Below are 19106 nucleotides of genomic sequence, written 5' to 3' on the forward strand. Positions count from 1 at the left end.
AACTACATGGAAGTCATTGCGAAAAATGAATTGTGAAGGGATAACAAAGTCATTAATTGTGGGGTATATGTCTGCTGTTATCCTTATATAGTATAGAAAAATGTAATGCCTTAGGATTGGCCCAGAATGCTTTTGAATTTCTTCTCCTTACTCATCACTTCCCTAAGCATTAGAAGCTAACTAATAATGTCTTGGTTGTTTGGTGGGTTCATGGCAAGAATGGCTGTTGAGTTGGATTTAGAGTAGATTTCATGCATCTGAGAAATGCATCATATTGCTTGGCTTTTCATTTCTGAGTAAAATTTCCTAATATACATAACTTAAAGGAGGAAGCATTCATCTTGACTCAGTTTAAGATTCTCTTCATGCTCATTTTGGTCTGTTGCTTCTAGGACTGTGGTGAAGCAGAAATGTCATGCTGGAAAGGCTTGGAGGATGAAAGCTGCTCCCCTCATGGCAGCTGGGAAACAGAGAGAGACGGAAATCACCCGAGAGAAGGTATGTCCTTTAAAATCCTGACCCAGTAACATCCTTCCTCTAACTGGCTTTCACCTCCAGGGAGCCTGTTCAACTATGAACTCATCAGAGCATTAATCTATTGTTAGGTTATCCTCCATACAATCCCGGCATCTTTCTAGTGTCTTTTAATGTAATCAAATTGAGAAACGAGACTAAGCATTACATACCAAACAGGGTTCTAGGCATCTTGGCTAGAATAGGTAGAAAAACAGACATGCTTCTTGTAGTACTTTGGTATCACAAGTGAAGAAAAACGTTTAGTTTTAAACACAGTCTTGCTATAGTGTAGTTGAGGCTGACCTTGAAATTATAATGTTGTCTAGGCTGGCCTTGAATTCACAGTGAACTTCCTGTCTCAGCATCCTGAGTCCTGGGATAATGAACTTAAGGATGCCTATTTTGGTGTATTAATATTTTAAATAATATTTTATACATTATTAAGTGTTTCACTTTGTCCTTTATTTTTTGTGTGTGATAGTAGCCATCTTAAGTTTTTTTTTTTTTTTTAGATAGGTCTTGCTAAATTACAATGATTTGCAATCATCGTGCCTTGGTTTGCCAGATTGCTGGCACTACATGTGTGTCCTATCACACTTGGCTTCTGCCTCAGCTTTCTTTTAATGTTTTTAAAATTAATTTTATGGTACAAATTTCATACACATGATGGTCACATACAGTCTATGGAATTTATTCCTATGTATTGGTTATTTTTTTCTCCCCATTCCCCTTCCTTCCTTTTATCCCTCTATCCTCTTCTTATTTACAAGAAGATTTGTTTCCACCTTTTCCTTCTTTATCTTTTGTTTTCTTTTCCCTTCCTTCCCTTCCTAGAATATCCTTTAAAACTTTTTGGAGTGTTGACTTGCTGATCCTGAGTTTCTTCAGGTGTTCTTTGCCATGGCAATATTTTATTTCTACATCAATTTTGAAAGGTAGTTTTGCAGGGTACATCAATCTTGATTCTTTTTTTCTCTGGGCTTGAACTCCTTCATTCCAGGCTTTCCATGTTTTAGGGTTTATGTTGAGAAGTATGCTGTGCTGTGATTTTTTCCTTTATATTTGATTTGTTTATTTTCTTGGACAAATTTTAATTTGTTGTTTTCTTGAATTTCTGTAATCCTGACTGATATGGTCCTTGGTGTAGTGTGTGTGTGTGTGTGTGTGTGTGTGTGTGTGTGTGTGTGTGTGATCATGGCTAATGGTTGCGTTTTATGCCCTAATTATCTGCCAATTCTTTTTCTGTACTTGAGTTTTCTGGTTTTATTTCTCTGAACTTATTTTTTCTTTGTCTTTTGTGCTATCTTCTGATCTTTCGTTGATTCTAATTAATCTTATGTTATTCTTTACATCATCTATCAGTTGTTATATTGATTTTTTATGGTCCCTTGCTGTTTTTATAAGTCTTTTATGTGCTAGGCATGATAATGCAAACCTGTAATCTCAGCAGTTGGGAGTCTGAGGCAGGAGAATTACCATGAGTTTGAGGCCGGTGCAAACTATATAACTGAGTAGAAGCCTATCTTGTCCTACATGGTGAGTTCATCTTAAAAAATAAAAAAAGAAAACAACGGCAGCAATAAAAAAAAAATCTTTCATGTGGTGGGTGATAACTGGAAACTGTATTCTAGATCTGATATTTTGTCTTCATATTGCCTAACTTTGCTGCATATGCTTTCAACAGTTTTTACTATCCTCTTCATCTATTTTTCTTTCCTATGTTGTACATTTATTGTTTCTGTCACATTCCTAAGATCTTCTATTTTTAAAAAATCTTTATGTCCTTTAGAATTACTATGTCCTTTATTATGTTCATAACCTCTTTAGTAAACCATGCAATTATGTCTGATTTCTTTCATTCTATGCACTGATTCTTCTGCATTGCTACTTCTGCTGCTGTTTCAGAAAGTCCAGCTGGATAATTCAATGCCAACTGGTTTTGTCTTAGTGAGGAAGAAGTGTAGGGTTGTATCTTGCTTTCAGGTTTTCCATGTTCCATTTTTCGTTTTCTCTGTTGATGTTTCTAAATTGCTTGTGTTAGATAGCTTTACAACTATTACCAAGAACTTGTAGGAAATTATTTATTTTCAAAAAATTTTTGTCCTGTGAGTCTGTCCTAAGATCTTGCCTCTTTGAAAATTTAGGGATTAAAATTTGGTGTCTGGTATAGAACCAATTCTTTTGTATTGGGTTATGGTATTGTTGATGACAGACAACATTGGTATTGGCACGCAAGCTACAACAACTCATCTCAACAACTATGTCACTTTTTCTAAAGTAGTGAAACCAGTAATAATAGGAGCATGAGGTTCAGTCCAAAAAAATGACACAATGTGATACCTGTTAATTTGCTGCTCTTAATCATAGGTGCAAGCCTAATCATTCTATAGCAAAATATATCAGAAAATTATATACAGAAAAAATGGTCTTAATAGACTGATTTTACCTCCATGATAGGGAATTTAGAAGTAATAGGAGTGGGCCAGGGATTTAGCTCAGCAGCATAAGCACTTGCCTTACAAGCACGAGGTCATGAGTTCGATACCCTGTACCAAAAAAGAAAGAAAGAAAAAATAGAGAAATGAAAGGAGAGATTGGCAACAAGGCTGAAGAGCAAAGGACAATTATCCAAGTAGACAACAAAACTAGGAGACAGAATGAGATTGTTTGTGCTGGCCTGAAGTCTATTTCCTGGCTCTAATCTACCTTCTTCCAATCACTTTTTAGTCCTCAGATAGGTGCTGCTACATGCATTCCATCCAGGGTTTTTTGTTACATTCAGTGGAAGGAAGAGGTAACATTGTTTCTCATACACCTTGCATGGTAATGGTGGTGGCAAATAATTGAAATCTTACTTTTCACCAGACATTGCTAAAAGTATATGCATTTTAACACATTTAGAACAACTATGACATAGACTATTGTTATCTCTGTTTTACATTTTTGAAATGTAAGGTATTACAAAATTAAGGACTATTTGAGGACACTCAGGTAGGCAATTATGAAAGTGGGAATTGTAATCTAATGTGACTCTTCTCAGAGTCCCAGTAAGTCCTGGTACCAACATGCACATTCTAATCACATTTCTTAGAAATAATGCCCACTCACTTCTGTGACTTCTGCAGGCTTTGTGATGCATTGGAAGGACCCTGGGAGACCTTCAAGCCATGCAGTAGAGGCAGTAACCTTTGAGGATGTGGCTGTGACTTTCACCATGGAAGAGTGGACTTTGTTGAATCCATCTCAAAAGACACTCTATAGAGAGGTGATGTGGGTTACCTTTATGAACATGGCTACTATGGGACCAACATGGGATAACCAGAATATTGACGTGGAATACAAAAGTTGGTGGCAAAATGTAAGAAATGAAGAAATAGAGAAATGCTATGAATACAAAGCTTGGAATCAACATGAAGAAATACTTCTTGAGACCACAGATGCTAATGGAAATACGAAAGAAGCTGGTTTAAAATCAGCTGAAATCTTTACTTGGACAAAATCCCTCATTGATCATTCATTGCCAAATGTGCCCGTCACCACTCACACTGTACTCAAAACATGTCAGTGTGAGGATTTTGAAAAGAATCTGCCTAAATGTGATGAACCCAGGAATAATTACAGCGATTCTCAGTCCTTTTCAATCCAAGCAAGAACAAAGGCCCTAGAGAAACCCTATAAATATGAACAATGTGGGACAGCCTATTCTGATCTTGGTGAAAGTATTCACCCTGAAGTGAAGACCTTTGTATGTAAGGAAAATGTGGCAGTCTCTAGTACACACAGTGACATTCATATTTATAAAAATAGTGAGATTGAGGGAAGTTCACCTGTATGTAAACAATCTGGGCAAACATTCACTACATCTAACTGTTGGCAAAGACATGAAAGAAGTGACACTAGGGAAAAACCCTATGAATGTAAGCAATGTGGGAAATTTTTCACTGGAACCAAATATTTGAAAATACATGAAAGAATTCACACTGGGGATAATCTCTATGTGTGTCAGCAATGTGGGAAAGCATTCACTACATCAAAATATTGGAAAATGCATGAAAGAATTCACACTGGGGAAAAGACTTGTGTATGTAAGCATTGTGGGAAAGTATTCAGTACACACAGTAGTTGCCAAAGACATGAAAGAATTCACAGTGGGGAGAAACCCTATGAGTGTAACCAATGTGGGAAAGCATTCAGTACATACAGTTATTGTAAAATACATGAGAGAAGTCACACTGGGGAGAAACCCTATGAATGTCAGCAATGTGGGAAAGCATTCTCCTCACATAGCTCATGTAAAAGACATGAACGAAGTCACACTAGAGAAAAATCCTATGAATGTAAGCAATGTGGGAAAGCATTCTCCTCACATAGCTCATGTAAAAGACATGAACGAAGTCACACTAGAGAAAAATCCTATGAATGTAAGCAATGTGGGAAAACCTTCACTACCCTGTCTCATGAGAAAATACATGAAAGAAGTCACACCGGGGAGAAACCCTATGAATGTAAGCAATGTGGGAAAGCATTCTCCTCGCACAGCTATTGTAAAAGACATGAAAGAATTCATACTGGGGAAAAATCCTATGAATGTAAGCAATGTGGGAAAGCATTCAGTACACACAGTTATTGTAAAATCCATGAAAGAAGTCATACTGGAGAGAAACCCTATGAATGTAACCAATGTGGGAAAGCATTCAGTACACACAGTTATTGTAAAATCCATGAAAGAAGTCACACTGGGGAGAAACCCTATGAATGTAAGCAATGTGGGAAAGCGTTCACTACACACAGTTGTTTTAAAATACATTTAAGAATTCACACTGGTGAGAAACCCTTTGTATGTAACCAGTGTGGGAAAGCATTCACTACACATAGCTGTTTTAAAATGCATAAAAGAATTCACACTGGGGAGAAACCCTATGAGTGTAACCACTGTGGGAAAGCATTCACTACACTTGAGTATTGGAAAATACATGAAAGAATTCATACTGGCGAGAAACCGTATGAATGTAAGAAATGTGGTAAAGCATTCATTGCTCACAATACTTGTAAAAGACACGAAAGAATTCACACAGGGGAGAAACCCTATGTGTGTAAGCAATGTGGGAAAGGATTCACTACACTCAGTTGTTTTAAAATACATAAACGAATTCATACTGGAACGACACCCTATGAATGTAAGCAATGTGGGAAAGTATTGAGTGCTCACAAGAGTTGTAAAATACATGACAGAAGTCACTCTGGGGAGAAACCCTTTGTATGTTAGCAGTGTGGATGAGCATTCACTACACACAATTGTCTTTAAAATACATGAAAGAAGTCACACTGGGGAGAATTCCTATGTATTTAATCAATGTGGGAAGGCATTCACTATCCCCTTATATTGGAAAATATATAAAAGATTTCATACTGGAGAGAAACCCTATCAATGTAAACAACATATAAAAGCATTTATTATATATGTTTGTCAAAGACATTAATGATGTCACATCAAGTGAACCAAGATGTCACACAAGAAACCATATGTATGATGGGCATTTGAGAAAGGATTTTCTAAGTTCTTGTTTTGTTGACATGAAAGAAGTCACATACGTATGAAATCCTGTGTGTATATGTCAATGCTGGAAGGTATTTACTAAGTTTTCATTTTTTAGACCTTAAAGAAACACATCTGGAAGAAACCATATGAGTATAAGCAATCCAGAAAAGCATTTGGGACTCATATGTACTATCAAATACATTGTAAAAAGTCACACTGGAGAAATGTTGTATATCTAAGACTGTTTTGAATATCTGGTGAAAATTTTTCATATAGATAAGACTGATGTCAATTTTTTCTTTGTAAGTTTTCCAGAAAAACACATGCCTAGATACGTAAATGCCTAGATACGTAAATACAGTGCAGTGTGTTTTTCTCATAAGTTTTTGGAGTCTTTATAATGATTAGTATAAAAATAAAAAATCAAGTTGAAAGAGAAAAGAGATGCAGCAAAGTTAACACTATATTTATATGGTATTGTCTTTATGATATTCTTTTACTTAGGAAATGAAACAACCTGCTAGAGTAATTTTAGTGTCATTGGCACTCTACTGAAATGGTTACATAAAAGCTGTTTGATTTTACTTTTTTAAGGATTGGCCTTTTAAATGACATTCAGACTTTTCTTTCATTCTGATTCTACAATGATACTTTCGTGATCTTCATAAAGACCAGGTTATAAGATTTTGTTTTAGTGTGTATGAGACACATTTTAATATTTGTAAATTAAACTTTCCTTGTGTAAGCTGAAGTCTTTCCATAAAAACTTTTTGTTTTCCTTTCTACTTTTTTTAAGGGAGAAAAAGGGTTTGTAGGTCATATTTTTCTTAAGACTCTAATTAGTAATTTACATCATTGCGATAAACCTAAGCATCCCTTTTTTAGTTCACTAAGATCAGTAAAATTTTTATTTTTTTAACAAGCAATATATATATATATATATATATATATATATATATATATATGTTTATACTGTAAAAGTAAATGTCTTTTTCCTACTACTTCCCTAAATACCCAGTTTTTCCCAGGAGAAAAAGAAACATTTAAATAGTTATTTTTTTCATTTTAATTATCATTTGCCTTCCTACATATACTAGCCAAACACTAACATTAACCAAGCCAATTTAAAGTTTAAAATCTTGTAAGTTTTAAAATTACTTTTGTTAGAACAAAAAATAAAATTTAAACATATAGGATGTCAAGTAGAATAGCATTGAGGTGAGAACTGACAATGTGACTTGTAAACTAACTCTCGGAAAACTCATGCTTCTGACTTTAAGATTGTTGAAGCCTAAATGTCAAAGGTAATACTAAATGTTTAATGCTGCAGGTTCCCAAACTATGCAATTCACAAGTTCCACAGATTTCTACCTTGGAAAACATAAATATTCCCACCTCCAGACTATAATTTGCCTTTCTCACTCTTGACACTTTTTTAATTATGTAGTTTAAATTTTCTGCCTGATTATAATGTCTAGTAAGTGCATACAATTATTAAATCAATCAAGTTATTGCTTTAGCATGGTTCTGGGTATGAATAATGGGAAGCCTCACCCAGAGTGTGGATGCACCACCCAACAAACTGGATAGGATAAAAAGGAGAGGCAGGCTGGCTGTTGCACAACTTTTCCTAATTTCACTGCTTCATCTTCTGCTGCTTTCTTTCTCTTCTGTGCCCTGCCATAATGCAATTCCACCCTGTTATGCCCCTCTGTCACCCAGCATCTATCCTTGAAACCAGCTGAATAGGGACTGAAACCTCTGTAAATTGTGGGGTTGGTGTGCTGTCTCAGCAATGAAAAAAGTAATTAAGAAGTGGAGCTACCTTCCAGCAATCTCCATTATAAAGACAACTCTTGAACATTAAAACCTTTTCCAAACTACAATTTCAATTAAATATATGAAAACACTTATTTCTCTATTGCTGAAAAACATTCATTTCAATATGTCTCTAAACTATTTCTTACGTTCATTACATCTTTCATTAACAGCACACCAGTAATGGTTTCAGTAAATCCATATTCAAAAACTGCTTAATCTCAGCATAACACCTTTAATCCATATTTCCAGAATTCTGAATATGGCCACCTCCAAAAAAGCCTGTCCTATCAGTGCATGAGGCTTTGTTGAGACTTCTAGACACAAATCATAACATTGCACCTCTAGCCGCTGGAATGACTAATGCACATTTCTTTTGTCCATCTCTAAGAATTGCTAAACCTAACATTTTCAACATTGGTCAAAAGTGCAAGTCTAAAATCTCTTCTCAGACTTCAGGCAAATTCTTAGTTGTGAGGCCTGTACAAATGAGAAGTTAATCACTTCCAGCATGTACTGGCACAAGATAAACTTTCCCTTTCCAAATAGGGTAATTGGAATAGAACCAAAGCAAATCCATAATCCAGCATAGTGAACATTATATCTTGTAGTTCCCTAACATGTTAGGCAGTCAGTGGCAAGACGTGAGCTTCAAAGATCTTGGATGGTTCTGCCCCAGTCACACTCCTTGTAGTTGCCGCTTAGTGCTTGTCATTTAGGCCACTTTTATTTATGCTTTGTGACTTTGTTCAGACCAGGCTCCTGGCTTCTCCAATTTTTGATGCTTGTCCAATGTGTGAAGCATCTTTGGCTTCACACATTGCTCTCAGGGGACACGTCCTGGTCTCCCTGTTCTTGTAAAATCTGGGTGGAAGCCTTCCTGACTCCACAACTCTTCCATTCTTCATGCAACTAAAACCAGCCTCACATGGTGCAAGCTGGAGGAGTGGCCATGCTCCCTTCTCTCTTGGCTGTTGGGATTGAGTGCCTATGAACCGAATCCCAAAGAACAGCTTTCCTAGACTGTCACTATTCTCAAACATGAAGCTCTGACATTAATACCCCAAAGTTTTTCACTTTTGTGATGTTGAGGCTACAAAAGTTGGAGTTCTGCTGGTTCTTCTGATCTCTTTAGACCATCTTTTGCATTGTCCTCTTCTAAATACCTCTTATTGCTAGTATTTTCATTGAGCAATTCTCTCTCTGTAGACTGCATCTTTACTGGATCTTTCTGTCTAAAATCAGAACTTTAAAATCATTCTGCTGGGTCCTTTACTTTTGATTCTCAATATGAAGCTAGCTTAAAAGCTCCCAATAGTAGCCATAGCACTACCTCAACATTAGACTCCCTTGAAATTTCTGCCAAATTATAATCCACTGATAGAGACCACTACACATTGGCTCTGAGAAAGATTTAAAATTAGTTGGTTGGCTTTCTGTGTTTATTTAGGAGTCTTTCTCAGGCCTAGTTGGCTTGCTTGGAGATTGGCAGTGAGCACACAATATGTGAACCTCTGCATACCACTGGTCAAAGTTAAGACCTATATTGGCCGGTGATGCTGTGACACTTCAAAGGACAAGATAAGGCCAGACCTGAGAGAACCTGGCTCTGATCTCAATTTGTATCATAAAGACTGCAGGTGCAGCTATTTAGTTCCTACTGTAAATGTCAGCCTAGAGATAAGACAGGTCTCTTAAGTGGCAAAATTTGCTTCTTGGAGAAGTCTTTAACTTCCCAAGGTCCTGCTTGGTTCCTGCCTTGCCTCTGTATCCCCCCTTCATTGTTTGAAAAACTAGATAATTATTGCTTTTTTTTTTTTTTGGTACTGGTACTGGGAATCTAATACAGGACCTCATACTTGCCAGGCAGATGCTGCACCACATTTTGTCTTTACACCTGAGAGAGCTCTAACCTTGAGCTCCCCAAAAACCATATTCCATTGTCTCTTTTTTTAAGTCACTTGCTGTACACTTGTTTAAGAAGTTGTGCACCTGATCAGTTCATAATTGTCTACCACACTTAGTCTCAGGCAAATCTCTGGACAAGAACAAAATGCAGACAAATTTTCTGCTAACACAATACATTTTCTGGAGTCCGATAGCCAATGTAGACCTTTCCAAGAGACATCTCCTGAACCTGATCTTTACCTGCTGCACTTCTTTCAGCATTCTGGTCTGAGCTTTGACCAGAATGTCCCATCAAGTACAGCTTGAAACATCCAGGGCTGCTTTTGTATCTACCTTTCCAAACCTTTCTACACTTCGCACAAGCCAGTGCTATGATCATTGAGACCCACCTGACGGGAGAGTAAAAAATCTCTTGCTCAAGCTAAACAAATGACTGTAGAGCACTGGTACACCTTTTGATCCAGAAAGCTTTTTCCTGGCAGTAGTACTACATGCCACTATAATTCTCATGGAAAACATAAAGGAGTTTTATTTTATTTTTAAAAATTTAATATAATTCAATTTTTGTGATACCGGGAATCGGACTTGTAACCTTGTGCTTGCCAAGGCAGGCTCTTATGCCACTGAGCTAAATCCCTGGCAAGAGTTTTATTTTTATTCTGCTTGTCTAGCTGTACACCAGAAGTAAGCAACATGGTCTAAAAAGCACATGTACTTACACATCCTCTTTTTGATGTAGTCACCTGAGGGATTGTGTCCATTCTGAACTCTCAAGTGGCTGGTATCTACCTTGTCATGAATGGAACTTTTTGACAGAACAATTTACTCTGATATTTTACATCATTAGTAGCTCTTATTTTGTTCTCGTTCATCCCCAATGGTTCATGAATCATATTTTCATTGGACTCAGTCATACTGAGGTAGTGTGCCATCACATCTTTATTAATACAACTGGAGCCTAGATTCTTCCATGTCTTGCAGGCACTTTCAAAAAAACCTAACATTACCATATGTTTTCATCCATGGTTACCTACAAATAGTAGTCTGAGTTTGGGATAGTCTTTTTGTCATCCACTAATCTCTGTTTTCATTTACTTATAACATAACCATAGAAAGCTGGGGCCCCATCATTTGATGGCTTTAGAGTGTAATTTTACCTGGAATTACCCTTTGCCTTTTGATTACAGTGGTACATTGGTTCACAAACAGTTTTTTCCATGATCCTGATTGCAGATCAAATTGGAAGAGAACCAAATCCACTTTCCCCATAAGTTTAACACTGAACCTAATCACTGAATTTGATTTAGTTCTCATCCAATTCAGTTTACAAGCAGAATCATGGGAAGAGTTAAGTGTGGAAACTGAGGTACCACTGTACTGTGGCAGCCTACCTACATGGAAGTCTGGACTTGTTGAACCATTGTTCTCTCAGTTTTCCCCTTCAAGAAATTGTACTGGTATTTAGTTATTCCCTTTTTCACTCATACTAAAATTGATAATTATTAACATACAGATAATCTCTGATGGGTTGTTCACAATACTGCAGACCATGTTATATTTGTACTTCCTATTCATATATTTTACCCTTATTAACCAGGGATCCAAGATAACCAAATATAGTTACTCTAATTGTCATCATAAATCCTTTAGAACACTTAATATTTCTTTGCCCACCTATGCCACGTAGTTAAGTTCTTGTTTCACAAATAATAAAATTTCCCAACTAAATATTACACGCATTATAGTACTCAGACAATAAGCTGAAGCATGACTCCCCAAAAGTCTCACTCATGAATCAGTGGGAAGTTCTGATCTTGAATAAATCACCTGAATACTTCAACATTGCAGACAAAAATGTTTTCTGGGAATTCTAATTGCTGCTATTGTGGCTACTGCATTGGCCACCAGAGCAGTGACTACAGAAATTGCTTTAACTCACTCAATATAAACTTCTTAAACTACAAATGACTATTTCCAAAATGTTACCTCAGAATTATTGAGTCAGACTAACATTTAATATTGGTAAAGAAATTCTACAAAGACTTGAGAGTCTCAAGGTTGCTGTTAGCGCTTTGGACAAGTAATAGGCTCAGTCATGGTGCTGGGTATTGCTTGGTACGTGTTACTCCCATTCCGTTCACTCTTTCTGAATCTTGAGAAGAGATTGAGCACTTTTTCCATGACACCTTTCATACAGATATGAACAAAATAGAGTGATACCTTGGTTCATGGAGTTAATTTGCACTATGATTCTGGGAAAGACAGATTAATATTTTGCTGAGAAGATGGCTGGCTGCAGTCATGTTCTGTCACCAGGTGCAGCTTCATTAACAGAAATAAGGTTGATCCAGGGATGACTTCTGGACCAACTGCGTAAATTTCAAATGGAGACTCACAGCATTAGTTTGGGTCATCTCAATGGTATTGCCTACTGGCTACATCTTAAACATTGATTTGCTGGTCTCAGTCATCACATTTGGATTCTTAGAGCTTTTGTAATAATTCTTTTTTTGTACTTTCTTGCAGTTCAAAGAGCACTTGCTGTGCTGTTCCAACAGACCCTTCCTGTAGAAGCCATGATGACCCCTGCTGCATCAACCACAATATGCCTCTACCCTGTACTCTCTCCCTGTTGGCTAATCCAGATTGTAAAACAAAAAAGGCAGAATTATGGGGAGACTCTTGCCAAAGGCATGTTTGAAGTGAATGTGCAAAAGGAAAGGATTTTCTGGAGAGCAGTTCAGAACTCCTGGAATGCATGGGTTCATTCCTCAGCAGTTTAGACAGGATGTCACTCAGACTGAATTTGTGTACGTACTCATTAAATTCTCAGGCAGTTGTCATTTCATCCAGTTAATTCTTATACTGACTAAAGTTGATAAAATTTTCATTTTTAGTTTCTTTTTATATCATAAAAATTAGTGACAAAATATTCAATTTATGGTTATCTTGTATTCAAATAATTAGATTAATAAGGAGTTACATTTTAGAGCAGAATCTGCAGCACAGCAGTCAGCAGAAATAAAAGCAAGTTATTTTCAGAGATGTTTGCTTTGGCCAGTGTGTTCCCTGGACATCAGTAAGATTACCTTGATTACATGGGCACATGTTACTACTCCTTCCCTGTCTCTTGGCAAAAACTCTTTCGGGAATGTTTTCTTCTACATCTTTGTTCTCATGTCCTTGAGTTACAAATAAACAACTGCAGGGTCTCAGGCTGCTGCTGTTTTCCTGAGGCTCTCTCATAAGAAGCCACTTGGGGATTCTCAGATCGAACTAAATCGTATTTCAAAGTTTTTTTCATCCTGTGTGCAGCAGCCATGGTTGTGCATTGCGATAGAGTATCAGAGCAGCAAAAGAAGCAGTGAAATAGCAGAAACTGCAAAGCAGGAAGCCCGCCTCTGCCTTTCATCTCATTCAGCCTTTTAGGGGGTGCTACTCCATGTAAGGTGAGCCTTCCCATACCCAGAATGCTACTAAGGCAGTCAGTAAGTCAACTTAGCAATCACACACCTTTAATCACAATGACATCCCTGATCCTAGCATCACAGCCTTAATCCATGTTCACACACTATAGATCCAGCCACATCCAAAAGGCCCAACCTGTGAGCATGTGATGCTTGCAGTGGGGACGTGGTTAAGCCATAACCATTGGTATTATTAGGAAGTAAGAATTTTTCCAATTAGTTAGGTTTGGCTTGACAATCAGATATTTAAATCAGTGGTTGGAGAATTCCTATACCATTATGTTTTGTAAAATTATCTAGAGAATTTGCCTGATTTCTTCATTTTTCTATGCACTAATGTCATCAAATACATGATGAAAATTTTTGTGTAGTTTTAATGGTTTTATTAAAAGGGAAGTATTTTTAAATCTACATTGCTGTTGTTTGAGGTGTTATATAGCCTTATGGTGTAGGCAAAGTGATGACCAACTGAAAAACTGTCCATTTCCTATTATTGGAAGTTGGATGAAAAAATTAAAAGTGACTTGCTTGCAAAGTTATCCTAAGTTGAAGATCAATATCAAGAGAGGGTGATTTACCACCAATTCCACCACCTTGTAATTTTACTGCTAACATATGGAGCCTTGCCTTCCAAGAGCCTGACATTTCAGGAGTGGTGCCCAGCTGAGCAGTATATCAACAGGCAATGCTTGGGTGGTTTGTGTGGAATAGTACAGTAGTTAAGATTAAATGTACCATATGTGTTTGAGTGGATCTATTTGCATCACAGATGAAAGGAAGGCACTATTTTATTAGAAGCCAGGTGTTTGTTTAGGAGCAGAAATTTCTGTCTGGGCTGGCATTTGAGACTTGGAAAAGAAGAAAAGTAGAATGCAAGGATCGGTAAACATTTGAGGTGATGGAGGAAAGTAGCTGGTATTTAGGAGAAGCAGGTAAAAGTAAAGAGGAGACAACACCTTTATATTCTGAGTGAGAAGGGTGTGTTAGAGTTGTCTGTTATCTGTTGTAATGAAAGTGACATAGCTGAGACTGAAAGTTATCTATCTTGTCTCATTTTCAAGTAGCACAGTGGGTAGGTGTTTTGCAGAGATTGTCCTATATCGAGTTTAAATTATCTGGGTTTTAAAATTTTATTTTAATGGATCCAGAAAAATTGTATATTTTATGGGGTGCCATGTGATGTTTCAATAATGTGTGAATTAAGTAATGCTTAGATTGTGTAATATGTAATGTTTAAATATGTATGTATTATGTCAGCTTAAATACGCTTTTTAAAAAATACATTGTTCTTTGTAGTGAGAACATTTAAAATACTTTCAGCTTTGAAATACATGATACATTATCATTCTCTACAGTCACCCTACAGACTTTAAAATATCTTTCTGGGTTTATATTTCATTACTTTCAAGAGGCATTCCTGTCACCATTCACCCCACATTACCTCCTCTGTTTGGCACAGCAGATAATTATTAAATCATGTTTTTGATGTTTGTTTCTTAGTTTCTTTTACTTCCTTTCTGTGGAATAACTGAGTAAGTGACCAAGAGAGAGAGCAAAGTAGCTTTATGAGTTTATAAGACCATGGAGAAAAGAATGAAAAGTACTAGCAGTTTATATTAGCATGGTACATATTCAGTATGTGGATGTAGTTGCAAACTCCAGCGTATGAATTTGATGCTGATCATGGGATCATCATTGCAGCATGCTTTTAAAATTGGCCTGCTAGGCACGCCAGGAAGAGGACTAGTCAGCACTTCCTGAGATCCAGCCATGTTGGAACTTGGGGGGCTGCACAAGAAAGCAACAAGTCCTCCTGCCTGGTAAGCAGTTGTGCGAGCCAGCAGCAGGTAGCTAGGAAGAGAACACATCAGAGTCTCCCTTGAATCTACTGGTGCACAGGCTGAGAATCAAATATCCCCCACCCACCCCGCTTAGCAACTAGAAGATGTCAGCTGGAGTTGTTAGCAACAAAGGCAGATAAAGCAACTAAATGCTTGAATTGTTTGTTTGATTATGCTGGTCCGAGGCCAGAGGTCTGAGCATCCCTTGGGAGGATGACCATGTAATATAGCAAAAGGGGGGTTTCCTTCTATCTTCTCATTGAAGGCAAATATTGTTTTCACTGTTTTGCTTTGTTCTGATCAATTGTCCTGCTCACTTCAATATTCTGTTTTGATAGGTTTTATAATGTTCTGTTTTTGATTTGATTTTGCTATACAGAATTGAATGGACAACTATTGTGAAGATAACAAGATATACTATGGAACCTATTACCGTTATCCCCGTATCCTGCCCCGAAGTTCTGTACAAATTTCAATACATTATTTCTATTGGTTTTGTTCTGTCTTGTTTTGTTGTATTTTACTACCTTCAAAATTAAAAAAAAATTGGCCTGCTAGAAAAAGATGTGTCCTTTCCAAAAGCCAGCAGTAACTGTGGACCAGGAGGAGAAACCAGAAGTTCCCTTCCAGGTTTATTCTGTTCTGTTTTGTTTGATTTTATCATGCCTGATGGTGTTGGCAGTAATTTTGAAGATAACAAGAGGCATCATGGTAACAATGGTTTTCCTGCTTTGAAGTCCTCTATCACTTTCACTTTTTAATTTTAATTGGCTTTATTCTGTTTTATTTTGTTTGGTTTTATTCTCTTTAAAATAAAAAAAAATTCGCCTGCTTACTTTACAGCACCTAAAATTCATAAAATTCATTGTATGAGAGCTGCAGCCCCTTCTTCATACAGCTATCACGCATGAAAGAGCACATGACTCACTGTGCCCAGGTTGAAGCCAGTGCTAGACAATTTGGATTGGTAGAGTACGTGAAGTAGCCTCTAGACTGCAGTCTGCATGGAGGGCTCTTTTTTCTTTCTGTCTTTTTTTTCCCCCTGTGAGACAAGGCCTTACTATGTTGGCCATGCTGATCTCCAACTCAGGATACTCCTGTCCTCGCTTCCTAGCCTCCTGAGTATGGGAATTACAGGTGTGAATACCCACGACCACCTTCGGTTTTGGGTAAGATTAACCACCAAAATAAATCTTTTAAGACATGCTTTTTTGCCTTTTTCTTTTCCTAATTTTTTTGACACAGGGTGCTGCTTTGTAGTTCAGCTGGCCTTGAACTCAGTACAATGCAGGCTTTCTGTAAACATAGCCTTCTTCCTGCCTCAGCCTCCTGAGTGCTAGGATTATAGGCCTGTGCCACCATGTTCACCCAACATGTGGTTTTTCACTAATGCTTTGTAGGAAGGAGTTCACCAAGTTGTGCATGACTGTAATCAAAGCACTTGGGAACCTAAGATGGGAGGATCACTCAGAGTTCAAGGCCAGCCTGAACTACATAGAAAACCCTGTCTCAGAAAACTGGGGAAAAAATGAAAGCTCAATTTACAGGAAGGAATTAGGTTTTCAGTTGAAGGTAAATCCAGATTTATTAAAACTGAATACTAATTACTATCTATTGAGAAATTAAGGAAATGTTCAAAGTGTTCTGAAATTAGCAAAAATGAATGTCATATGGTTCTACTGCAGTGAGTGATTATGCAGATACTTTTAACCCTTTAAAAAGAGATTTGTAAGGGGGGATACCATATCTGAATATGATGAATTTGTTCACAATGGTAGCTATTATAAAGTAGGAGGAAATATGTCAAAGTGATATAAATTATACACAAATGGGAGCTTATACTTAAAGGAATGTACTATATAAAATCAATTTTTTAGCCTGTAAATACACATTAGAACACAGGTAGATTGTGACTACTTAGTAGGATGAGGACAGAAGATTGCAAGTTTGAGGTGAACCTGGGCCACTTATCAAGATCTTGTCTCAAAATTAAAGATGCTTAGAGATGTGGCTCAGCGGTAGATCACTAGCCTAGTATGTGCGAAGTCCTGGCTCATTCCCCAATATTGGAACAATAATAATAAAAATATGAAAAAAATATATACCTTCACCAGAATCAACTATCATCAGCATTTTACCTCATCTGCTTTCTGGTTAGCGTATTTGTGAAACATCAAGGGTAAGGCACGTATGGCTTGGCTCTTTACTCTTAAATATACATTTTCTAAGGTTAAGGATACTGTCTTACTTGACTACCTTCAATTTACCAACTTCATTACATTAAATAATGTTACCTTGCAGATTCTATCTATGTCATTTTTGTGCATTGTCCCAGTAATATACTGTTTAGCATTTAAAAGGTTTTACTAATAAATGTTTGCAGTACATAACGATTACATTAGTTTCAGGGAGTTGGTACATGTACATAACACATCTTAATTCTTTTTTCATCCATGTCCCTTCCTTTGCAGCATTTTGCCTCTATTACAGGATCCAGTCTCGGGTCAAGTACTGCATTTTGTTGTCTCTTTTGCCTTCTTTATTCTGAAATATTTCTTTAGAGGTCCTTTTCTTAATTGACATTAAAAAAATACTTCTTCCACCTTTTTAAAAAGTATTCCTCACTTGTTTGGTATTTCTGCATGCATAGATTCTGTTCATGTGTTGTCAAACTGGAATACTACATTGGTAGTGAATGTGCCTTGCTAATAGAACCATTTCTACAGTCACATTATGTTTATCTGAGCATCGTTGTGATATTTCTCCCCTTTGCAATTAATATTGGTTTATGGGATATTCTTCTAAAAACTATGAATGTCAGGCATGGTGGCACATGTCTGTAATCCCAGGACTCAGGAAGCTGATCCAGGAAGATCACACAAGCTCGAGGCCATCCTGAACTACACAGTGAGACTGAGACCCTCTCTCAAACCAAAAGAGGCTGAGCATGGGGTGAGACATACAGAGAGAATATTCTGTTCCTCATCAAAGTATCACCTAGACTGTCCTTAGTTTTAAAGAAAATTGGTTGTCATTCTTTGCCCTACTCCCATTATTGGGGCTTAGTATCTAACTTAGGGTCTTGCTTGTACTAGCAAGTGTTCTACTGAGTCACACTTCCACCACATCACTCTTTTCTTTTCAACAATAAAATACACATACAATTAACCAGTGACTCCACTTAATAGAAAATAATAAAGTAACAGTAATGTTGCAAATTTGAAACAAAATGAGTTTGGTTCATTATAGTGATTCGCATTTGTTGATGGTTTTGTGTTGTGTGTGTGTGTGTGTGTGTGTGTGTGTGTGTGTGTGTGTGTGTGTGGTTTTGTTGCCCTATTGATACAGGTTCTCATTATTTGTTTCAAACTGATCTTGAACTCACTGTGTAGTTCAGGTGACCTTGAATGCTCAGTAATCCTCCTGTCTCAGCCTCCTGAGTGCTAGGATTATAGGTATATGCTACTACAACTGGAAATGTTTAAATTAAAAGTGTTCAAAGAAAAATGACTAATTTGTATGTTTATTGGCAGAGTTTTCCCAGTTGTTAATATGTGAATTTTGACAGTTAATCAATTCAGTCATAGTGTATTTTGCTTTTTAAAAGTCACCACTCAGTTTGTGGCCAACAAGAGAAATTTAGTATGAGATTTTCATGGTCCTACTTTTCTCATTATGTCCTTACAAAGTAGCTTGACAGCCACTGCCTTAAAAACATTCTTAGAGTAAAATCTGTGAAACTGTCAGAGAAGGTGGTCTTCCACTTGTCTTTTTCAAATTTATATTAGATTGCTATACTAGATGTGCAAGTCGAAAAGAAATTTCCTATGTTGTTAAAAACATACTTTCTGTACTTGTTCAGTTCAAAGAACAATTTAAAAATCTTATCTAATCCATTTAGATTTACATCCTTCAAAGTTACCCTTGAAATGGATGAAGATTTCATTGTACTCTATCAGCAGTGTGCTATTACAATGTGTAAGCAGTCAGAAGCACAGTATATCTCTGGCTCATTAA

General features: G+C 36.9%; 1 protein-coding gene across 16 annotated transcripts in view; it reads left to right on the top strand.

Annotated features, from left to right (window-relative positions):
- The window catches only part of LOC100736226 (zinc finger protein 431-like), a 56250-nt gene extending 40664 nt beyond the window's left edge, over window positions 1-15586 (top strand). For 13 of the 16 annotated variants that reach the window (XM_063260293.1, XM_063260294.1, XM_063260304.1 and 10 more), the window contains 2 exons: window positions 393-498; window positions 3642-6806. In XM_063260293.1, the coding sequence (XP_063116363.1) occupies window positions 393-498; window positions 3642-5782 (2247 nt within the window). In that variant the 3' untranslated portion in view covers window positions 5783-6806. Of the gene's footprint in view, window positions 1-392; window positions 499-3641; window positions 6807-12307 lie in introns of those variants that run through there. The other 3 variants (XR_010051293.1, XR_010051294.1, XM_063260307.1) reach the window with 1 other exon arrangement.
- Window positions 15587-19106: the final 3520 nt, after the last annotated feature.

This window comes from Cavia porcellus, unplaced genomic scaffold, assembly GCF_034190915.1.
Source record: "Cavia porcellus strain 051 isolate PalLab524CR breed Dunkin Hartley unplaced genomic scaffold, mCavPor4.1 scaffold_13, whole genome shotgun sequence".
In the NCBI taxonomy this organism is placed as follows: Eukaryota; Metazoa; Chordata; class Mammalia; order Rodentia; family Caviidae; genus Cavia; species Cavia porcellus.